The following is a 25,748-nucleotide window of genomic DNA, read 5'->3' as shown; positions in this document are numbered from 1 at the left end:
AAACAAAATATATCAACTGACTGTAAATGGTAAATGACCAAAAAATTCAGGAAAATCTTCGACATTAAAACCATCAACTGCTATTGTATGGAAATCAGCTCAGGAGACGTTCCTTTACTTACAACAGAAGAGGTCCATAGGAAGGGCTATTTTCGAAAAGTTTCAGCAACAGGAATGACATTTGTGTTTCCCACCTCCTCTCAATAAATGTCCGGTTCATTTTTTTTCAACCATTATTGCAGCATCTAGTTGTGTCCAGTGGTACTGGTCCTGTAAGGTCTTCACATGGGCGTCAATCCTCAACAAGAAACGACACATTGTCTTCATCTGCCTATAATGCAAAACACATAAATTAAATGACACGAGGATGTACAGGTTTCTGTCATATTTAATCTCTGGGTGAATTATTCCTTTGTTGAAAAACTATAGTTAAAAACTAGATTATTTTAAAAGATTAAAAGTAGATCCTTTCAACAGCTATTCCTGGGTTTACAGAAGTGACGTCTTTGGTCCTTGCACGTTTCTAGTTAGTTGTTGTGCACATTCAAAACATCCACAGGAGGCTGTTTATATTGATATTACAGTTCACATTATGAACATTAGTTCATTTAGTTGTGCAATTAAAATGTCAACATATAAATTAGCACTGTGTTGTTCAGTGGCTGAATGCTCTCTAAGACCCAGTAGGAGATGGGCTCCCAACTCTAAACTGCTCTTTGTCTGACTGGCAAGTATATATTTTTCTCTAAAAGCAGCAACACATTTATGCATTAGAATTGTAAAAATAAGACACTGTTGCAAACACTGTATTACTTTCACCTTCTTGTCTCAGATATCACAGATGGAACACTTAAACCCTCCCTAACACACTCTTCCACAGTAACTAGGATCATAGCAACAAGGCTACAAAGTTCACCCAACATTTTGAGATATTTTAGAATGTAAAAAAGTTTACAATAGGTAATAATGGGTAATTATTATAATATCAATAATATTATTCAATTAGGTAATTTCCCACACACACACACACAGAATTGTCTCAACCTCGCAATAGAGATTTTAGCATTTACTACACACAGTTTTTGTCTCTTTTGTTCTGGGTCAAATGTGACCCTCTGACAACCCAGACTGCCAACACCCCCCACCCCAAGACCTAAAACTGCCACTGTCTGTCCATTTTGTTGCACGATGTGTTTATCCAATCATGGATTGTTGATGATGGAAATATAACCTTGAAGAAAATTTGCATTTTTAACTTGACTAAATACAAGCATACGACTCACCTATGGATTTTGTCTTCTGTTCATTTGCTAATTCAAGTCCTTCCTCTACTTGCTCTGTAGAATTTAAAAGAAACTCTTCTGTCACTAAAGAGGCCAAAGCCCATGTTTGCGCTCAACATATACTCTAATCAACTCTTGGCAGCTTTCCCCATACAGGTCAATTCTTTTCACTTAGATTTCACCCTTTTCCCCATTAGACTGATACCCAGGTTGCAGTTGTGCACAGAAAATTGCCTTGCAGAAATGTTTTCAGATGATCTCTTGTCTGCACTTGTCTGTGACCTTCTGGCTCTCCCTTTTAGTTATGCTGTCATAGCTAGTCTTGCCGGAGTCCCTGCCTGCACTTTACACATAATTTACATTGTCTTTAAGCATCACATGATCAGAAACTTAATATCTTTCTCTTTCTCTCTCTACCTTCTCTGTCGAGCTATACACCCCACTCCTGAGCTCCCAGTGTTTGCCAGTTTCCAGTGCAACCGCTGCCCTACCCCTGGTCGGAGTCTCGATGATGGTTGATGGTGCCCACTGATGCTGTGGATGGATCTGTGTGGACCAGGAGACAGCCATGGACAGAGCCACTTGGGGACTTTCACACCATCACAGATCTGCCATTTCATCTGTCAGCCCGTAACAGCAAAGAACTAGTGTTTATAATGACCTTAGAAACTACAATGACCTAATAGTTCCTCATGGGTCATTGATTGCTGTTGTAGAAAGGACATTAATCAGCTACAGTTACATTATTTATGAGGATGGGTTCCCTTCTGAGCCTGGTTCCTCTCAAGGTTTCTTCCTTTCCATCCCAGGGAGTATTTCCTTGCCACTGTTGCCACAGGCTTGCTCATTAGGGATAAAATAGTCTAATTATAGAATTTAATAATTTATTCTTATTTCTAGTTAATTAGTTATTTTTTTTTTATTATTATTATTTTTCATTTTCCCCTCCCATTTCTCTGTTTTCTTCTTTTGTAAAGCTGCTTTGAGACAATGTTCATTGTAAAAGGCGCTATACAAAATAAACTGAATTGAAATTGAATTGAATTGAATTGCATTTTAAAATCTCACAAGAAATAAGGTTTAATAAATTACAACGTTATGGCCTGTGTAATTTGTTCTAATGAAACAATTATATCCTCGTAAATGCCCGATAGATAGATAGATAGATAGATAGATAGATAGATAGATAGATAGATAGATAGATAGATAGATAGATAGATAGATCATACCCATTCACACTTCAACTCCTCCCCAATGTTCAAACTAAATCTACAGCCAGTCATCACTTTACATCATGCGATCATAGTTTGTTATAATATGAACAAATAAACAATTCTGAGTTTAATAACATAAACGTGACATAATGTACACTAGTATATAAATTAATAGACGTAGTTCAGTTGGAAGATATGCAATAACAGGTTTAATGACGCTAAACATGAATACAGATCACACAGCGGGAGATTTACTGCATCACACACAGAATAATCTTCAATAACACAATGGTGAATATCCTATTAGGTCTCTATGATCGGTGTATAAAATGTATGAGATATAAACTTACGATCACCCAAATACATTCACCTCGTCTGCAACAGCGGGAAAACGAAACCGGAATAAAAAAACGGGACACTTCTCCGTTAGAAACAACAACAGCGCTCAGGATGTTAAAGTAAAAGTCTCAATATACCAATGTCATAATAAAAGTCACGTGGACTCGATACATATACATGCAATTTAAAATACTGCTTTTCTTTTGTTTCCTATGTGTCTAACTCTCTCCAAAATGAATTGAGTTTATGTGGAAGGCCTGACCCTTACCTCTCAATACAGTCCGGTTTATACAGAACTCTCAATACACTGAGATTTGCACAGAACTCATAAACACGCAGGTTTTGCACATAACAGTTTTTGCACATCGAATCGGTCTGTGACCTTAAACACTTGTCTTGCACATTACTTGTTTTTCATCTAATTCTCCATATTTATTCCTAAATCTCTGTATTTAGTATTTTTCTGATATATTTTCTTATATTGTTATATTCTGCTATATTTTGTAATATTTTATATTTTGTTATTTGATATATTTTTTGTTTTATTTTTGTACCCTAATTTGGGTATTTAAGTATTTTTGTTAAATTCCTTTAACATTTTATCTATTACCTGTGTTTGTGGATACTGCTGGAAATCTATCTATCTATCTATCTATCTATCTATCTATCTATCTATCTATCTATCTATCTATCTATCTATCTATCTATCTATCTATCTACCTACCTACCTCATGTTTCATCACCCTATGTCTGGAACATAAATAATAGATGATGATGATAATAATGTGGCTTTTTGTATTTAGACCCAGTGTCTGAGCAGTCTACTGAACCAGCTCTGGTTCAACCCACAGAGGTTACTCAAGACCGGGTCACAGTAAGATCATTCTGCTCCTAACTTAACCATACAGTTTACATTTAGAGTCTCTTACTAACAGCAGAACTGCAGGTACATATTTACAGCATTCATACTGTAAGGTTTCTTTGCATTAATGGCACATTGTACCCTATTTTTTGAGAGGGCAAATCTGTATTCCTGTGAGATTATGATGAAAGTTTACTGCCTTTTTAATGTTGTTACACGTATGCTGTAATAATGTTATTAAAAGTATGCTGCTATAATAATGTTGGTAAAAGTTGACTTAGAAAGAACAACCAGTGAAGCAGCAACAGGGTCATGGATGCCCAAGGCTCATTGTCCATTTGCTTTGACCCCACAGAAGAGCTAATGTATCACAGATTGCTGAAAACATTAATATTGTATATGATAGAAATGTTTCAGAACACAGTGAATCACAGCTTGCTGCATATGGGGTCTACATAGCATTAGACTAGTCAGAGTGACCCCGGTCCACCACCGAAAATATGCTGCTGTAATAGTGATGTTAAAAGTATACTGCTATAATGTTAAAATCATTCTGCAGTAATGTTAAAATCATACTGGTTTAATAATGGTAAATGTATATTGGTTAATAATTTTGTTAATCTAAAACTGCTATGAGCATTTTGCTAAGTGTACTTTTGTAGTAATTTAAATGTTTACTGTTGTATTAATGTTAAATGTATACTGTTATAATAATGGTGTTAATAGTAATCTGCTGTTATAATGTTAAAAGAATACTGTTGTAATAATTTTTTTCAAATTTATTTAGTGCATTGTGACTGCTACAGGCTGAACACAAACATACAGGAGATGAGGCTGGTAAAAAAAAGTGTTATTTTAATTTAAAAGTCCTTCAGGTAAGTTGAGGTGGAGAGGTGGTGAAGGGTGCTGTCGTTGATGGTGTTCTCTCTGCTGCTGATTTCCAGGCAGTGCTGAGCAGCAAAGAGGCAGGACCCAGGAAGCTTGCAGGGTACAGCAGCTGCAGGGAGTGTCATCCTCAATTTTGTCAGCAGGTTCTGGAATGCAGAGGAAAACATGCATCAGTTTACTGCTGCCAGATGACCTCTTACCTCCCTGTGAGTGTTGCGCCCCATGATACTCTCCCTTCTTCTCACTATACTCTGATTGGCTGCTGGCATTGAGTGCTTCTGCTGCCCTGCCTTGCAGCCATGTTCTGAGAGAGGACAGGCTAAAGAGGTTAAGAGAAGTTAGGGACAAAGTCAAAGCCGTACCTGTTTTTTAGTCATGGGATGTGGGTACTCTCTGACTGCTTCCAATTTTTTTCTCTGTGGCCCCAGATGGCTCTTGCATGGGTTAGCCAGTCCTCCAGAGCTCTGCCAGGACCTTCTCATGGTAGTACAGGTGGTCCGGATGACGACGTCATCAATATCCCAGGGCTGGGCCAACCACTGTTCTCTCTGGGCGGTCTCCATGTGTTCCTGGATGATTAGAGCCAACAGCCACTTTTCTCTCAGATGTCTGTAGGTAATTATTTCAGTAAAGTGTACTTCTTCAATTTTGTTTAACATTAAAGAAGTGTTGTGAGACTATGTTGTTAGAAGTATAGTGCTGAAATCATTTTGTTAAAGTATACAGCTGTAACAATGTTAAAAGTAAACTACTGTAATAGTTTTGTTAAGGGCATGTGTAATAATGTTGTTAAAACACAACTGCTGTATTAATGTTGTTAAATGTGTATTGCTGTATAAATGAATTTAAATGTATACTGTTCTATTGATGTTAAAATTATACTGACGTAATATTATTGTTAAAAATATACTGCTATAATTACGTTGTTTAATATATACTTCTGTAATAATGTTGAAAGTATACTGCTGTCATAATGATGGTAAAAGTGTACTGCAGTAAAGATGTTGCTGAAGGTGTGTGGGGGAGTGCTGTTGGTAGAGAGGGAATGTTTGCCTCAGCATGGAACAAGGCTTGGGAGGCCACAACATTAGCCTCAGCAGGCCTGCCAGGTTGGCCTCTGGCTGTGCCTCAGCAGTAGAGGCTAGCAGGTTAGCCTCTGGCTGTTGCTGTGGATCAATAATGGCCTCTGGAGGGAGCCTTGCAGCCAGGTCTTGGGAAGCCACCATGTCAGTGTAAGCTGAAAGAAGGGCTTGGATCAGGGCCTTGGAGGAGGCTGCCACATTGGCCTCACCGTGGAGCAGGGCTTGGAGCAGGGCTAGAGAGGCTGTCTTTCTACTTTGCAGCTCTCTGCAAATGCTGACAGGTCACCATCCTGTCCTGCACAGATCCCTGCAGACACCAATAGAACAGCCCCTTCCACTACACAGGTCCCTGCAGAGGCCAACAGTGTCACATTCACCACTGCAAAGCTTCCAGCAGAGTTCTACAGGGTGGTTTCCAGTGCATCTGTAGTGTTTCAAAGCTCCACTGGGAGCTCTCCAGTGTTTGGAGGCCACCCTGTTGACCACCACAGGGAGCTTTGCAGTGTTATAATAACATTTATCATTTATAATTATTTTAACAAATAAATTTGTTAAAAGCATAATTCTGTAATACTGTTTTTGAAAGTATACTGCTGTAAAGATGTTCAAAATATACTACTTTCCTAATGTTGTTAAATGTATACTGTTGTATAGATGTTAAATTATACTGATATAATTTTGTCAAAAGTATTCTGCTTTAATATTGTCGATGAAAGTAGACTTCTGTAATGATATTTTTTAATGTATAGAGCTGTAATGTTGTTAAATTCAAACTGTTGTAATGATTTTAAAAGTGCACTGCTGCCATCATGTTGTTAAATGGATACTGCTGTATTGATCTTAAAATTATACTGATGTAATAATTTTGTGTAAAGAATACTTATGTAATAATGTTGTTAGATGTATACTAATGCAATATTGTTTAAATCAAACTGCTGTAATAATGCTGTTAAAAGTATGCTGCTGTAATGATATTAAGTATAGTGCTTTAATAATGTTGTTAAATGTATAATGCAGTAATGCAGACACTTTGTTCTATATTGCAAGAAATGAGAGCAGCATCTACCCCAAATGGGCTGGATATCTTACAGGTCAGTCTTCAAAACTTGTCCAATTTCCTATAAAACCCAGTATACACATAGAGCATCACCTGGCCATCCTGCTGTTTAACGACTATAACCTGCTGTAAGCTACATCGCCACAGTATATTGGGATAGGGCCAGAGAATAATACAGAGCATATTACCATCAGGCATTGACCTCTCTAATTTAAACACCTCTACAATTTTACTCTTAGTAACCTCTGACTGATGAAAGCAGTATATCATTAGACCCTACATAAAAAAGACTGCCTAAGACCCTTAGACAACCTGCTATGTCTGGCGGATGAAGTCTCCTATAACTATAGCACTTTCAAGTTTCTCAGTGGATGCTTCACTGAGGACAACAAACCTTAGGCACATGAAGTAGAGAGGGGTGGCACTCCTGTAGGCAAGCGTCAACATTTGCCCTGCTGTGAGAGATCTAATGCCAGAGTTAGTTGAATTAGCCTGCTAATTCCGCCACAGAAAATACACTGTAAGAGGTCTCTATATTATAGTCTTTCTATCAGTTACACTGCTATCAGTATAAATTAATAAATCACCTACTTATAGAATTTACATAGATGTCAGATCTGAGTAATCCTGTTGCTTAGAGCAGTAAATCATATCAAACTTCAAACTGGTGAATCTGGTGAGAATGTATATCATATCTGATAATGAAGGGAAGGACAGAACATAAGAGCTGCTGCTGTCTGGAAAAAAGTAATGTTTATTTATGTTAATTTCATGCATTACAAACAATTAACACAAGCTTCTAAAAACGTTCTATACTGCTAAAAATTCAGACAAAAGAAGGTTAAGAAATAAAAAAAAATGCATTAAAATATTCATAAATGGAGATTAATAAAATGAAATCAATAACACAATAAAGATTTTAAAACAGACAATTATATATTGAGAATTAAAATATGTACTTAGATAATATGTATAATATGTATAATAATATGTAATGAGATAATACAAATATCAAAAGTTCTGAGAAAAGAATAATTAAAGGTACAATAATAAAAGGCAAAATATAATCAAAAATTTATAGTAAGTAAAAAAGACAACAGTTAAGGTTAATGGTTACTGAAGGCTCTTCACAATGCATGTATTCAGCTTTATGTATATTTTATTTTTGTTACACTGGTGAACACTGAAGTCTAGAGGAGCCTAGCATTGAGAACAAAAGAAAATACTGCAAAAGGCACTAGATAGAAGACATCAGTGCATGAACCAAATAATCATTTAAAAAGCACACTGCTCACTCAAGGATAATACCGCATTAATGACTTTTAAAACTAAAATCAAATTCCTTTTACAATCCACTAATAAGTAAAGAGCATAAATGAGTAAATAGACACAAAAATACAGTATATAAATCTGAACTTTCACAAAATTATGAAACAAAAATACTTCTACAAAAAAAATTAAACTGTAATTAGTATAATTAAATTAATAACCAATTAACACTTAGTAATAGACATTGATTGCAATATAGTTATACTGAGTTGAAAGGAATAAATGTTAACCTGGCAACTTAATACATTCAGCTCCTGTTCTTCCATTAACATTCCAGTAATGACTTTATGAATTGTTTTCATTTTAAAGCTTCTTTGAGACAATGTACATTGTTAAAATGCTATACAAATAAATTGAATTGAAAATGTAATTACATTTGAAAAAATAAAATTGAAATAAAATTTCCAAATACTACACTACATGCTTAAAATTGGATTTACTGTCATGGATTTCTTGTTTTCTGTTCTTGATGCTTGATCTGAACTTCATTCTAGAATCAACACAAAGTTTTAAAAAAGAAACACCAGGGCAGGCCCAAAAAATGTTCTAATGATGCTCAATACAAAACAAAATATTGTATGTACAGATATAATATATAGAAAATTACTCCTACCTGCATTTTTTGTTTTGCCCTTCGCCATAACCTGGGCAAAAGTCACATCACCAGTGGAATCCCCTAACAAAAAAAAAAATATGCATACAAAGCAGTTTCCAAACAAAGACTGAGAGCATTTTAACTGAATTACATAATTTTGGTATGTTTTAGATTTTTAATTAGGATGATTACTGCACTGTTATAAAATCATTTTTGTACAAAATGTCATTTGCCCCAAACTATTTTCACTGGTAAATAAGTTTCATTTTGCTGTTTTATTTCACTCTTATATCATGCTTTGTACAGTCAAAGATGTGTTATAACATTACTATTAACTTCATCATATTTATCATGAAGTCATGGTTAGCTGATTTATATTACTGTGCAGTTTACACATTTGTGATTCCCTATAAGAGCATCTGTCATATTACTGAATGAGTAGATGTAGTGCTTGACTGAGCTTCCCAAAATCTGTTTGCAGTACAGTGATTTGGAGAGATTGTGTATCTTGTGTCTCTGAGCTCATCTTACCTTTATCTGTGTTCTGCTTCAGTTCTGAGTACACAGTGTCAGCTCCCTCACTGCTCTTTCCTATTGGGCAACAGTCAATGATTTAGCATTCACTAAGATGAAACACACCATTCATATTAACCCTTTAAACTTCCACAACTACAGTACATTTGAGTCGTCTATTAGTATGATCATAACAGTTTCTGAATAATAAGCATTAAGATTAAACACTGGTAAATAATCCAAACACTTAATTTACACATTTTTGTGCACTACATTATTTAGACAGACCTTGTTTTCTCTTTGGTTTCTTTAATTTTTTCAGGTCAATTTCAACATAAGTCACATCACTGGGTTCAGCGTCAGCGTCTATAAAAGGGAAAAAGAAGATTCTTTTACAATCATTTAACAATTTTTGCAAGCTATACCACAAAACACCCACAGTCTGTAATACAGTTCTTAAACCATTACTGCAACATCTCCTGATTTCCCAGATAAACTTTAACAAAGGTACAAAATATTGCAAAAAGGTATGAAGGCTTGCAAGTATCCAAAAATACCCCCTTCAAACTGGTCTGTGTTCTTGGGGTGGAGCGTCTGACACTGAGGCTAATGGACCACACAGATTTCCCTGACAAAACCAAACTACCAATTTTTTACAAATTCTTTGGTTAATTAAAATAGAGTATGTCTATTATAAAAAAAAATGTTTAAAAGGTAATGTAATTCCGGTATGGTTTATTATATAAGTTTTTCTACTATATCAATTCATTTCAGGTCAAATAATGTGTGCTGAAGAATATATTTGTACACAATGCACTTTACATGTAACTGTTTACTTTTAAAGTTATAGTTAGTTATGATGACTACTATAACACTCCAAATGAATGAATAAATTGTAATGATGTAATATCTATCTGTTATATATAACAGCAATTAGTCAGCAACATGTAAGTGTAAAAGAAGCTCTGTGTCATCCAATTGAATATCACAGGATATGTGTAAAAAATGATACAATAAGCAGAATATTTTACACTTGGGTTTCATGTTTTTAGATTTAACTGCATTCTAAACCATATCACTTGGTCTCAATGCAGAGACATCTGATGGACAAACAAAATGTCATTTCGGCTGTTTTCATGGCAAAGAACATTAGCTAGAGAACTTTATTTCTTACAAGAAAAAGACAAAAAGGTCTTTTAAATTAGTGCACAGTAGATAGCATTACCTTTACTGCAATGTTTTACGTTTTTCATCTCAATTTGGGAATATAACGCATCCTGTGGCTCTCTGGTGGCATCATCTAACATAGAAATCAATTTAGTTTAAAGCAAAAAAGTAAAAATAAAAGCGTTATTAGGTTTTTATGCAGGTCTTACCAGTTTGTTTCTTTTTTCTAGCCTTAACCTGTGGGTAGATTGTATTGCTGGAGCCGGCTGCAGAATCATCTTAAAGAAAATAAAACAGAGCCGTTAGAAAAGCCACTGCAATATTATTTTACCAAACCAATCTCAATTTTAGCCACAAAAATGTAGATAAACTATACCTGCTGTCATGATAGCAGTATTTTCATAGACACCTTCACCAGCTTTTAAAAAGCAAATTAGAGATTGTAAGCAGAAAATATTAAAGTGGGGGTGAGGGGGTGAAAATGAAATGGTGTTGTGTTTATTAATAATGCAGACTGACCTGCAGGCTGATGTGTGTCCTGATTCACTGTAGGAGTCTGAGACTGTACACCTTCTCAACAGTAAAGCAGTAAACAAGTTAAAACATTGCCTTTACACATACAGTAAGTATATTTGGAGTAACATGAACACAACGAAAAGAAGTAGAAGGAACATTATTTTCCTTAAAAAAGTAAATAAATACATCATGCCATCTGTTATCACACCTTTTTTCTTCTTGAAGTACATTAGCAGGATCAGTAAGATCATTAAGATGACAAACACAGAGGCCAAACTTCCTCCTATAATTACTCCAGTGGATCCAGAAACTGAAACTAGAGAAAGAATGGAACCTGATTATCCATTTAAACATTGCACATTAAAATCATTTTATTATAAATCTAACTCAAGTAAGAAGACATGGTTTCCTCACCTCTGACTGAAACCCAGCTTTTTGGTGACTCTCCTCTCTCTGGGTGTTTACAGTGGTAGAAACCTTCATCTGACTTTGAGACACTACTGATGGTCATCTCTCCTGTAGTCTGGTTCTGGAGGATGGAATCATTTTTATAAAAATCAACACCAGAGTCTAAGATCTTTTTGCTGCGGTATAAACAGTGTAAAATCAGAGGATGTCCCTCAGTCACAGGATGAACAGGACTGTCCAGGATCACATCACCATCTGTAGGAACGAAAAAAAAGACACTGAAAACATAAAGTTTACATTATTACTGTAACACACATGCTTTTATAAGGCTTGGAAACACATTGAATTCCTCTGTGAGATTTCTATGGATTGTTGTCTAACATGACATCTTTACATGGAGTAGAAAACAAAACTGAGAAGTATTCCTGGACTCTCTAGAAAAAAAAGGTATTAAACTGTGCCTTTCCTTGTACTGCATTAGTTTAGGTTTTAAGGGTTCTCATGCAGTACCTTAATTTTAATATATTACCTGGAAAGGTACATGCACAGTGTGTGTTGTTTTTTTTTTTTTTTTAAATATTACACCAAACGCATTTTATCATTAACAGAGGGAAAACCAGAAAGAGCAAAACATAAGTATTCTGAAAAAATCAGGCTAGTTAAAAATGTTGATCAATATGAATTTCCAATAACTGGATTATTATGACCTACTACGGCTGTAGCCCTGATTCTTGCCCTATGCAAAGACTGTTTGGAGGCCCCTTTGCCATCATCTCATGATCCATGCCATTAAAACTTTTTAAAAAATAATAATATAGAAAAGTACACATTTCACTCACTCATACAGTAACTGCTGGCAAATCACTGATGTAAAATTAAAAAGATCAGTATTAAATGTATATACATCTGGTATAGTTTAAAAATGATTTGCATTCATGTTAATGCAGCACAGAATTATTTTTGTGTATGAATTGTGTTATACCAGGTATAGACAGCGATAGTCCTGGAGAGCCGTTGTCCTGCAGATTTTAGCTCCAAGCCTAATCAAACCTTGAACACCTGAACAAAATAATCAATGTCTTCAGGATTACTAGCTTCAGACTTGTAATTTTTTTTTCAGGGTTGGCGCTAAAATCCGCAGGACAGCAGCTGTATAGGAGCGTCAACTTTGTACTGACATTGTTTTCATATTGTTTTTCATATTTAATCTCTTAAAAATTGCCTCAGGTTTGCATACTTTACATGTTTTTCAAGGTTTAGAGTGAGATAAGAATGTTAATCACTGGCTTTGGAACATACTGTCTCTCTTATCAGCCTTATATAGCAATGATGATGTTACACACAACACATGATTCAGTCAACCTGCTCTCTTACACAAAACCTTGTGAGAAGTTGTTTCCCTTAATTTTGTTTTCTTTTCCTTTCCTTTTTCTTTCTATTTTTGGTATCCTGATTTTTAACACTTAACCGCTCGCTCCGCTCCAGGTAACTCTCCAGCACTCCCTCAGTCACAGAAAATAAGCATTTGGCATTGTTCCTACACAATTAACCAAATCACCCGAATTTGCGTACACACTGCTCCTGTGGAGAGTTGTCGACACAGACGTGTGGGTGTGCCAAAGCTTGTTAAAACAGTGAGAATCAGAATATTATGCACAGGTGCAGGCAAGGTATACACTCAATTTCACAATAATAGAACAATAATCACATACCAGGGCCTTATGCACTCATTCACCGTTTTCTCCTCACCTGTGACACCACTGTGACCTACCTTTACTTACTTAACCCCTTATTTTCCAGAATTATATTTTATTGATGGATTAAGTGTTTATTTTTAATAAGTCAAATATCATGTGAAATCACTAAATGAACTGTCTCAAGTTATAAACTGAATATTATAAATATTAGCAAAAATATAAAATCAAGATTTGGAAAATATCAAGATCTTGGAGATAATATGTGCTGTCATTCCCTGCATGCTACCCTGCCTGCCACACAAGTAACTTCACAGTAACTTAATAGCTATCTATGAACATGTAACCCACTCAAATAATTGAGGTTATATTAATATTTTTTGTTGGTGTTTTGTTTTTTTATGTATGATTATTTGTATAAATTATTATTATTATTATTATTATTATTATTATTGTTGTTGTTGTTATTTTACATTACCTAATTCATAGAATGTTCATACAGTTATTATTATTTTTATTTTTTTTTCGTGGAGGGTAAAAAATCAGTAAAGAAAAAAAAAGCATATCGATGGATGCTGACGTCACATGCCCTACAGCTAGTTGAAGAGAGAGATGTGAGCCACGTGTGGTTATAGCTCAATATATTTGTCTAATGGATGTCTGAACTGTTTTACTGCATTAGCGATTGGACGTTGCATCTATGCATAAGATCATCTCAACACACCGTGATAGATTCATGCCTTTGAAGGAGAGCTGCGGATTAATAGCATGATCAGAGGACACAATTACAATGAGGAAATGGTTTTTATTGTCAATTTCTGCTAAACTTTGAAGGCAATCTCGCATTCATACAGACTGAACTGAGAAACACATTTCTATTTCATTCAGCACATGTATATGTATGTATTGTTCTTTGTTTTGGTTAAATGATATCCTTTGTGTTCAATTGCTGAATTGTAAATGACAACGAATACTTTCATCTGGTATGTGCTAGTGTTTAAGTGTATATTGCACTGTTGATTGAAGTGAAATAGAATGTGAAGTAATTCATTCAGTAAATACAGTTACTGTTTCAGTGAAATTGAAATTTTTTACAATTAAGAATAATTTTAATGGTTTTGTTTTATGTATTATATATTATCGATGAGAACTGATGTAATGACTCACTGTGCACTGTGATGCTGACAGAATTACTGCGTCCTCCAGATTCAGACTGACACCAGTAAACTCCAGTGTGTGATGTAGAGAGGGAGCTGATGTTACATGTAGATCCTGAAACTGATGAACATTCAAACAGTGTCTCACTGTGTGTGTATCTTCTCACTGTCCATCCAGTAGAGTCACTCTGGTCCTCACAGCTCAGTGAGAGAGAGTCAGCAGTAAAGTGTTGAGTTCTGCTCGGACTGATGATCAGAGACACTGGAGGAGATTCACCTGTTAATAATTATATTAATAATATTATATTGCAATTTAACTCAGTATTATATTAACATTTATTCACTGTAAGCTCAGATTACATATCTAATTAAACAATCAATAAAAATATATCTTATAACTTGTCTAAATAGTCCTGCTCCCTAATTCCCACAACACATGATATCAGGCTGATGATTGGCAGATATATGGCAGATATGATATTCTCATATCATGACAATTATCAAATGTAAGTGTAGTATTCTACTTTGCTGTAGAATATATACTTGCATTTGTGTGTATAAAAGACATGTTTCAAGTAGTTCTAGCACATAACCCACAAAAACAAATAACCCAGTACATCTGGTCATTTGGTTGACCAAATGACCAAAGGCTAAAGGTTGGATACAACTGAACTGAAGGCCCTTGATCAACGACCTAATCAAGGCAGTATGGCAACTTTCTTATCTTTGAATTGAAACGTTATTCACTGAGCCACAGCTAGCTTAACAGCTTGCATTGTTTTAACACAATCTTTTGGTGGCATTAAGTAAGTGGTAGAAATAGTTAAAGAAGTTATAGTAGTTAAGCTAATTGTGGTGATGTTGTGGCTCAGTGGTAAAGGCTTAGATTAATGTGTGAGGGGATGAAATATTGTGTAAGGTCTATTTCTTTGTATGAATGTATTTTTCTCCTGTTGTATATATGTATTGTTGTGTATGTGATCTGCTGTGGCTCTATTGGCTGTTACAGACTGTAATTAACAGTCTGGTGTGATTGACTGGTGGTGATGGGGTGGAGACTGCTGCTCTTTTAAGAAGCACACAATTAAGAGTGGAGGCGGGTGTTGGGTTGGGGCTCAGCCACGTGGGTGCCAAAGGAAGTGGATCTTCCGGTTGCTCTGGAGCGCGCAGGCGCCGGTGTTGGCGTGAGTAATGGAACTCCCTTGGTGAAGGGAACGCGGACGGTTCGAGGAGCGTATGTGTGAAAGTATATCCGTGTGAGAGTTCCAGACAGCTGAGTGAGAGTGCCGCGGTGTTGGCGATAACGGATGAGAACAGCGGAGCGGAGCAGATGAGTGACCGGAAGTACGAGTGAGTCGAGGGCAGCGAGCGTGACGGTGGTGCGGGTTGTCACGTGTACAACGCGGGATTTCAACAGGACTGGGTAGCACGGGGCTGCACAGTCATATACCATTTCTAGAGTTTTAGCCATGTCAAGCACTTGATGGATGAAGACTGCGTTTGTTTAACATTGCTTAAGTTTATAAGTAGAGACTGTGATAGAAGTTCAGTACCAGCATCCTAGCCTGTAGACACTGTAATTCCTTTTTTCTGTTTGTGTGCTGTGACACTGGCTTGGGGTGGAGTGTGGTATATTATATGCACAAGGGAATAGTAATAGCTTTTTACATGTGAAGTGGGCTCGAGATACTGGCAGTGTTTTTTTATTCTACCTAGTGGTAAGATGATTGGAGAACCTGTCGCAGTGGAACTGAACCAGGACGATTGCTGCTGGCCAGTAAGACATCATACACAGACTGCTTATGGACTGCATCATTCTTCCCGTGTTTGCTATTTTTAAAGTATGCTTTTTATAAATGAATGTTTGTGATTTCTACCACTTGAGTGTCCATTAGTGCCTCACCCTCCAAGGAGAAATTGAATGGTACTGAGTTTAAATTGGTAGATAAACTGAGCCCTGGCTCTCAGTACAAACAACCCAGGTGTCGTAGTCGGCTACTAATTAAAGAAGGAAATTGTCCTGTATTACGTACGTTCAGTGGTGGGTGCGTGGGCGCCCCCTCGCCAACCCCATCCCCACCCCACCGCTGCCACAAATGCATCAGAAGTTTGTTTACACAAACTCCAGCACTGTCAAGACCTTTCAAATCAACTTTATCCAGCATCAGCCAAATAAAACAAAGTGTACTGGAATGTTATTTTATACAACATTAAGGTATCACTGTACTTTATTGTAAATGTAATTTACAGTTGTTTAAAGAAAATTTGAAAGTACTTTACTGCCAACTCAAGTCGTGGTAAAGTGTTTTACTGTTGACAAAACCTGCACCACCAACTGTACACATCAGTATTTATTTAAAAATCTTCATCACTGAACTAAACCTACAGATCTTTACTGTGAAACCACAGCAGTGATACTCTGAGATCTTTTTTCAAACATACAGAATCATGACAGTAACATCAGCTTTAGACAACATCAGCTTTTCTATTAGGTGAAGAACATGATTCTTATACATATCAACTATTTTATAACAATTTAAAATAAAAGGGAAAATGTTTTTCCACCAGACAGACTGGCTAATAAGTTGTGATGATTCCTGTCTTGACCAAAAATGAAGGGAATTCAAGGATTTAAGACCGAAAGGTAAAAATGTAAAGTAAACAGACAAGAGGAAGTTTATAATGAGACTCAGTTACAGTTTAGCTCAATGAAAAAATCTGGAACAAATCTGAAAAATGAAATTACTGATACATTTATGTACATAAAAATAATTATTAAGTAATAATTAAACAAATAAATAAATAAATAAACTCACCTGATACAGTGAGTGTAACAGGATCACTGTCCTCTGAGAACTGAGAATCACTGATGTTCCCTCTGCAGGTGTATGTACCACTGTCAGAGACTGTAACTGATCTGATGCTGAACTCCTGTGTTTCTTTGTATGGCTTCTCTGTGTAATCTTTCTTATTCCAGGTGTATGTCCACTTAGTGTCTATTGTACTCTGTATGTCACATCTGAAAGTCACAGTCTCTCCACTGAACACTTGTTTATCAGGCTTTATAATCACCACAGGTTTACGATTCTCTGTTTAATAAAAAGGAAATCAAAATTTTAACAATCAATACTAATGAAGTAAATATAGATCACAATTTGGAAAACTGACTCAAAATTTAGATATTTTTAAACAATGAATGTGTACAACATTTCTGCTATGTTGTTTTCCCAATTATTCATCTTTCAGAACACTGAATGTCAACAAGGGAATAAAATATAAAATATTAATAATGTTAGAAATCAGTGAGTGAGTAAAATCTGTTTAGACTTTTTAGACATAACTCATACATGTGGCACCCACAAAAGTTGCTGCACATTAGTGTATTGTGTTCCTATTTTATAATGATATAATTAGCATTCTGTGTTAAATGTAGATAAAAATGAAAAAATAATTCAGGTGAATAACAGCATTGTGTATTTGCTCATGTATGACAAAAGAGAAAAACTGTTGAGTTTATTCATTAATGTACACTATATTGCCAAAAGTATTCGCTCACCCATCCAAATAATCAGAATCAGGTGTTCCAATCACTTCCATGGCCACAGGTGTATAAAATCAAGCACCTAGGCATGCAGACTGTTTTTACAAACATTTGTGAAAGAATGGGTCGCTCTCAGGAGCTCAGTGAATTCCAGCGTGGAACTGTGATAGGATGCCACCTGTGCAACAAATCCAGTCGTGAAATTTCCTCGCTCCTAAATATTCCACAGTCAACTGTCAGCTGTATTATAAGAACGTGGAAGTGTTTGGGAACGACAGCAACTCAGCCATGAAGTGGTAGGCCACGTAAACTGACGGAGCGGGGTCAGCGGATGCTGAGGCACATAGTGCGAAGAGGTCGCCAACTTTCTGCAGAGTCAATCGCCACAGACCTCCAAACTTCATGTGGCCTTCAGTTTAGCTCAAGAACAGTGCGCAGAGAGCTTCACGGAATGGGTTTCCATGGCCGAGCAGCTGCATCCAAGCCATACATCACCAAGTGCAATGCAAAGCGTCGGATGCAGTGGTGTAAAGCACGCCGCCACTGGACTCTAGAGCAGTGGAGACGCGTTCTCTGGAGTGACGAATCGCGCTTCTCCATCTGGCAATCTGATGGACGAGTCTGGGTTTGGCGGTTGCCAGGAGAACGGTACTTGTCTGACTGCATTGTGCCAAGTGTAAAGTTTGGTGGAGGGGGGATTATGGTGTGGGGTTGTTTTTCAGGAGCTGGGCTTGGCCCCTTAGTTCCAGTGAAAGGAACTCTGAATGCTTCAGCATACCAAGACATTTTGGACAATTCCATGCTCCCAACTTTGTGGGAACAGTTTGGAGCTGGCCCCTTCCTCTTCCAACATGACTGTGCACCAGTGCACAAAGCAAGGTCCATAAAGACATGGATGACAGAGTCTGGTGTGGAGGAACTTGACTGGCCTGCACAGAGTCCTGACCTCAACCCGATAGAACACCTTTGGGATGAATTAGAGCGGAGACTGAGAGCCAGGCCTTCTCGTCCAACATCAGTGTGTGACCTCACAAATGCGCTTCTGGAAGAATGGTCAAAAATTCCCATAAACACACTCCTAAACCTTGTGGACAGCCTTCCCAGAAGAGTTGAAGCTGTTATAGCTGCAAAGGGTGGACCGACGTAATATTGAACCCTATGGATTAGGAATGGGATGTCACTTAAGTTCATATGCGAGTCAAGGCAGGTGAGCGAATACTTTTGGCAATATAGTGTATGTGCTTATGAGAAATGTAAAAGAAAAGCTTTATTGTTTACAACAATATTAATAAGATGCCTGTTTAATAAAGATACTGTCAGCATGCGTATCCTTGTCACCCGTCGCGGCGCGCACTTCCGGATTTGTGGTCATCGCGGATGGAGCACTTCCACCTTCATCTCCCTTCGTCACTGTTCCTCCTCTCTACATTAAAGACTCTTCCCTTGCTCCTGTCTCGTCTTGCATTTTGGTCCTATCTGTGCCTTAAGATACCTGCTGGGGAACCTGGTGAAGCGCAGATGTTTTTCTCCCATCTCTTTCTTTTCTCCTGTTTTAACAGAGCTAGTAATCTGTCTACCTGCCCTTCTGACCGGGGTCTGTAACATACACACTCACTCTCTAATCTCTCTCATTCTGTCAGATTCTGTGGTCCAGTATAAAAGTTTGACCCTCGTCATCTTCACTCATTCACACTCAGGCAGGTCTCCACTCCAGCATTTTGATGTTTCTGCAGTGTTGTGTCACTTGCTTCCCAATACTTGCTGTATTGTAATTCTATCCAGATGTTGTTTATATGTTCAGTGTTGTGCAGAATTACAGAAAGTATCTTACTCACCAATAACAGTTAGTGAGAGTTCATCACTGTAGTGTGTGTCGTAGACTGGGTTTCCTCTTCCAGCTCTGCACCTGTACCGACCTCCATCAGAGACTCTAACTGACCTGATGGTGTAGAAGTCTGTTTCAGTCTCAGTCTCAGAGCTCTGTGTGAGTTTGATCCAGTAAAACTTCCATCCAGCAGACTGTGGCTTCAGTGTACAGGACAGAGTCACTGAGTTTCCTGTCAGTACAGCTCCTTTAAGGCTTGATGTGAGTTCAGGTTTAGGTTTTTCTGTTAGAAATGAAACAGTTCAGGATGTGAAGTAGTCTTTACTACACTAATCACTTTACAGTGAAACTTTATTACTTTCTCTGTGATGAGGCTAAACAACTTGTTCAAATTGTTTTAGATTTTTTATTTAGACACATGATTGATTGAGGTGAGGGTCAGAAAATAAATGCTGTGTGATAATGCAGGTCTCTAAACTCTCTCTTCTCTACAGTCATTTATTTTATAGGTGTATAGAGTACATTTTTTTGAATAAAGATTGTTTTGAATAAAAAAACACAAAATGCAAATCTACACAACCTATTCAATGGAAGATATACTGGGAACATTGAGAAATGGTCTTGTTTTTAAACGTTTGTATTTCGTCTAAAATTTAATGTCTTGCCACATCACAACAAACAAACACATAAATAAATGTTCATTATTAAAATGACATGAACACTGTACACTAATTAGAGATCTCAGCATTATCAGTAGAAGGTCTAAGTAACACTCTATATTTCCCAGTCTACCTTTATCACCTGTTTATTTTCACTTTTAATAAAAGCATCACTGCACAGTATTTATTTGTTTAAATTTTCTTATTTACTATTACCGTTAAGTAACGGAGTAATAAGTGGAGAAAATTCTTCTGATTTTCTTGTGAAGTAATTGTGCACAGTGATGTTTGAGAAAGTTGTTGTAATTCTCCTGAGTGATACAAATCTCACTTTTGTTTGGTAAACATATTGTTTTGTATAACAAAATAAAGACTAAATGTTAGCAGTATTTCTCTTCAAAAGTAAAATGAATCATGAAAACATAAATTGCCAAATACTTTTGCATGCAGTATAGATAGTGTTTTTAAAGACTGCATTGTTATAACTTTTTACATAGTTTATATCCAGTACATTGGGTTAAAAAAAAAGAAATTAAAGTGATGATTTTACTGTTTTTTTTTTTGTTTTTAATGATGTTTTATAAATTGTCTCAAATTCTGTTCCATACTGCATTCATTAGTGTCATTTCAAAATCCTATGTAATCATTTAAATATATTTTGTGTAAAATCATTATAATGAGACTTTCATATGATAAAATCTGGAACAAAGTCTAAAATTAGTGACACTTTTTACATACAAGTTATAGTATTTATTAACAGACTCACCTGATACAGAGAGTGGAACAGGATCACTCATCTTTGACCTCTGAGAGTCACTTGTCCTCCTCCCTCTGCAGGTGTATTTACCACGGTCTGAGTCTGTAACAGATCTGATGCTGAACTCCTGTGTTGTGAGAGATGAGTAGAATTCAGCATCGTCCTTAAACCAGTCGTATGTCCACTCAGTGTCTCTTCCTTTCTGTAGATCACACGTGAAAGTCACTTTCTCTCCTATGAACACCTGTGTATCAGGGTTTATAGTCACTGTAGGTTTAGGACTCTCTGTAAGAAACAAAAAAAATCATGACTGTTTCTATTCTGTAGGTAAGCATTCAGAGTGTAGATACAGTATATCAGCTTACATGTAAATGATTAAGCTCTGTCACACAACAATCACCACTGAGGAAGTAAATATAGATCACAATTTTAATACAGACTCAGCCCTAAAAATAATCAGGTTACTGTACTGACTGTAGATGTAGATGAAGATACAGGTTGAGTGACTGAGTATAATTTAATAAGTCTTTTTACAAGTGTGTAAAAACACACCTGTTGTTGGCTCATAAATCCTCATACACAGTAAGTCTCTAACCTCCTCTTCATCCTCTTCACTCATTCACATTTTAATGACATTTTCTACCAAAGCTAAACTAGTGTTGTGCTACTTGATTTCCAGTTCACCTCACACCAGCTCTGCTCAGCCGTACTCACACTGTCTCTCTTTAGCTTTAATAAAATGATTCATCTGAAAGAATTCTCTGTAAGTAGCTGTGTAAATGTTGATGCATTATGAGTATTTTCACATATTTATATGTTCAGTGTTGAGCAGAATCACTTATCTGAAAGTCTCTTACTCACCAAAAACATTTACCCAGAGTGGATTACTGTCCTGTGTGTAGTAGACTCGGCTTGCTCTATTAGCTCTGCACTTGTACTGACCTCCATCAGAGACTCTAACTGAACTGATGTTGTAGGAGTCTGATTCAGTCTCTGTCTCAGTCCTCTGTGTGGGTATGGACCAGTAAAACTTCCATCCAGCAGACTGTGGCTTCAGTGTACAGTACAGTCTCACTGAGTTTCCTGTCAGTGCAGCTCCTTTAAGGTCTGACGTGAGTTCGGGTTTAGGTTTTTCTGTTAGAAATGAAACAGTTCAGGATGTGAAGTAGTCTTTACTACACTAATCACTTTACACTGAAATATTATTACTGTCTCTGTGATGAGGCTAAACAACTTACTTTAACTATTTTAGATTTTTTATTTAGACACATGAATGATTCACTTTGATTGGACTGAGGGTCAGAAAATAACTGCTGTGTGATGATACATTACTGTAGAGTAGAGAAAGATTAGAGACCTGTAAGAGGGACTGTGTACCATTAGAGAAATCTCCAGTCTCTTGTGAATGGGCCCATCAGAATAATACAGATATACACAAAGTTAAGAATTTTCTGATTTTCATTTGTCAGCACTCATGTGGTTATGAACACAATGCGTTGCAGCTTATTATCCACTCTTCCTGCACATGCTTGCCCCATACCTTCCACTACACATATGTCAGCGCACCAAATCCCAGTAACAATATTACCTCAATTTATGTAGATAAAATAACCATACAAAAATAAATCTCACAGTATTTTTTTTCAAGCTGTATAGAGTACAGATTATTTTGGAAAGGTGGGAAAAAATGCAAATCTACACACAACCTATTTACTGGGAAACATTGGGTTCATTGAGAAATGGTCTTATATTTAAAACTTTGAGTTTGCTTCAAAATAAATCAAAGTGGTGCCATCTCAGAATAAACAAACACATAAATGTATATAATTAAAATGATATATACACAGTACACTAAGTTGAGATCTCAGTATTCTCAGTAGGAGGTCTAGGCAACATTCTGTATTTCCCAGTCTACCATAATAACCTACCTATTTACAGTGTACACTTTTAATAAAAACATAATTTAATGCACATATAATCCACCAATGTCTCATTTAACCAGTGTTCTTGGGTGTTTCATGCATCTTTCATATCCATTTCACTTTTGCTCTCTTCACTCAAGAATTGTTTAGGTTGTTTAGGTTTTCTGGATGCTACGATGTGATGCTAACACTTGTATAATCATATACGCTTTCTTGTCCAGTTCCTGCTTATTTTCACATTTAATAAGCATCATATAATGTAATGTAGCCTAGTTAAAATAATCTTTTTATTTGCTAAAAAGGGAAACAGAGCAAACATTGGAGAAATAGTTTGTCCCTATATGATGTGCTTTTTCTATTCATCAACATTGTGGGGTTTATAAAAAGTAAATAAGACAATTAGCAAAAATCGATTTCTTGGAAGGAATCAGAGTTTCTAGCATACTGTGTGTCCGTTAGAAAAATTTATAAACCCAGACAATTTATAAAAACAGACAATATGTGACATAACACACACTCACCTGATACAGTCAGTGTAACAGCAGCACTAGTCTGTGTGTATTGTGGGTCTGATGACTTTGTTCCTCTACATGTGTAATCACCGTTATTAGACTCTTTAACATCAATGATTTTGTAGGTTTTCTTTCCTGGAGCTTCACTGAGTTTCTCATTATCCCTAAACCAGTGATACTGCCAGGATCCTCCAGTCTCTATCTTACATGAGAAAGTGACGGTTTCCCCACTGAACACACTGTCAGGGTCAGCTGGCTGTACTGACACTACCGGCTTTGGTCTTGCTATAGAAAGATCACAAAAAATGTAAACATGTACAGAATCAGTTAAAGATATTATATAGTTACATAATTCCATAATTATAAAGGATTATTAAAACATTAAAATAATTAGGTTTTCACCGTCATCTTAACATTAAACCTGTAGTGTAAAAGTAGAAAACATGACACACCTCTCACTGTAATTGTGGTTGGATCACTGATCTCTGAGTCGTAGTCTCCTCTGTGTGCTTTACAGTAGTAATTTACTCGTCCTTCTTTAGAGACTGTTACAGTGAGTGTGTTGGTGTCTGAGGCTCCAGGGGACAGAGGATTTGATTCCTGATCTTCATACCAGAGAAAAGTCCATCCAGTAGAGTTTATATTACAGCTCAGAGTAACTCTGTCTCCAGTGTAGATGGGGCTCTGAGGAGTCACTCTCACAGTCGGTTTGGGTTTTTCTGTTGATATAAATGATGAAGAGCTGTATTTGATTTAACTTTACAACAAAAACAGTAGTTTAATCTTTGTGCTTAATTAAGCAATTACATACAGCATTACTTTGGTTACATTGATGTAATATTTACATTGTTTATAAGCAGTAAACTGTTTACAAAAATAAAAAATAATCATTGAACTGAAACACTGAACTCAAATTCTTGTCTTTTTTCGTTCTTTCTTTAAAAAAAAAAAAATAAATAAATAAATAAAATAAAACACAAAAAAAGGAAATCTTATTCAGTCATTTAACTCTTCACTAATTCATCACAGGTATCATCTACACTATAATTTGAAGAAAGAATGAAATGTCACATAAATAAGGTCTAAAAGGTCTAAGTAACATTCTCTATTTCCAGTCTACCTTAATCTCCTGCTTATTTAGAAATGTAATGAAAACAACATTTAATTCACATATAATACATTAATGCCTCATTTAACCAGAGTTGTCTGGTGTTTCATGCATCCATCATATCCCTTCTTTTTTCCTATCACAAGTAACCTGAACACTGATCTATTCCAAATAATCTACCCATTTTCAAAATATGGAAAATGCTTAAATTAGAAACATGTGAACATGACCTGAAATAACATTATGCTTATTTTAAAATTTCTTTTCAAACATCATGCACATTTTTTTTTTATATTTAATAACATTTAAAAGGAAACTACTATACAATTTCTGTCAGTTTTCTACATCAAGACATTTTAACTTCAAACTTTTGGGATGCTATGATGCTATGCTAACGCTACTGTATAATTGCTTGTTTGTTGAAAAAAGGGAATTTTGATCTAAACAAGATTTCACCTGGTTAAATAAAGGCTAAATTAAATAATCAATAAAACTTCCTGTCATGAATGAATTAACTGAATGAAGCCATATCATTTCTATCAAACACTTTGACTGAATTTATTCTATTATATTTACACATTTACACATCTTATAATGTTAGTGATGGAGTTCAAGGTTAGGTTTTTCTGTTAGAGAAGAAACAGTTCAGAAGTAATGCAATCTTTACTGCACTAATCAGATTGACAGAATGAAAAGCACTTTTTCTGTCTCTGTGATATTACTGGTCTCAGTAAAACAATTACTAGGCCTACATCTTTTCCTACTATTATGTTAGTTAATTAGTGTAATATAGTTAAAATATTCTCTGAGCAAAAAAAAGGAGAAATAGTTTGTCCCTGTTTTATGTGATCCTTCTCCAAAATAATAAGAAGAGCTGTGGGGTGTCTCATGCATCCATCATATCCCTTCATTTTTCCAGTCACAATTAACCTGAACACTGAGCTGTTCCAAATGATCTACTAATGTCTGAACATATTGATAATAGAAACATCTGAACATAATTTAAGCTACCTTTATGCTTATTTTGTGACAGTGTATAATTTCGTTACAAGCATCATAAATAACAATGTTGGATATTCATATTTAAGAAAACAGCTACACAATGTGTGTGTGTCACATTTCTCTATCATGAAGTTTTAACGTCAGTGTTTTGGGATGCTATGATGCTATGCTAAGGCTATTGTATAATTGCTTGTCTGTTTTATTAAAACTTTGCATGCTTCCTTCTTGCCCAGGTCTCTCCTGAAAAGGGAATTCTTAAATCAATGAGACTTTACCTGGTTAAATACAATAATCAATAAAACTTCAGTAACACTTTAT

At 36.0% G+C, this 25,748-nt stretch overlaps 1 protein-coding gene across 1 annotated transcript in view; it reads right to left on the bottom strand.

The window, feature by feature from the left end:
- The window catches only part of LOC131356506 (basement membrane-specific heparan sulfate proteoglycan core protein-like), a 135,997-nt gene that overhangs the window by 88,732 nt on the left and 21,517 nt on the right, over positions 1-25,748 (bottom strand). The window contains exons 4-9 of the mRNA XM_058395577.1: positions 23,773-24,039; positions 23,330-23,605; positions 21,748-22,020; positions 20,896-21,171; positions 19,481-19,753; positions 16,921-17,193 (exon numbers count right to left, since the gene is read on the bottom strand). Of these exons, the coding sequence (XP_058251560.1) occupies positions 16,921-17,193; positions 19,481-19,753; positions 20,896-21,171; positions 21,748-22,020; positions 23,330-23,605; positions 23,773-24,039 (1,638 nt within the window). The remainder of the gene's footprint in view (positions 1-16,920; positions 17,194-19,480; positions 19,754-20,895; positions 21,172-21,747; positions 22,021-23,329; positions 23,606-23,772; positions 24,040-25,748) is intronic.

The sequence above is a fragment of the Hemibagrus wyckioides genome, linkage group LG07 (genome assembly GCF_019097595.1).
Source record: "Hemibagrus wyckioides isolate EC202008001 linkage group LG07, SWU_Hwy_1.0, whole genome shotgun sequence".
Classification (NCBI taxonomy): domain Eukaryota; kingdom Metazoa; phylum Chordata; class Actinopteri; order Siluriformes; family Bagridae; genus Hemibagrus; species Hemibagrus wyckioides.
Note: the sequence above shows the minus strand (reverse complement) of the source record. Positions and strands in the feature narration are given on the sequence as shown.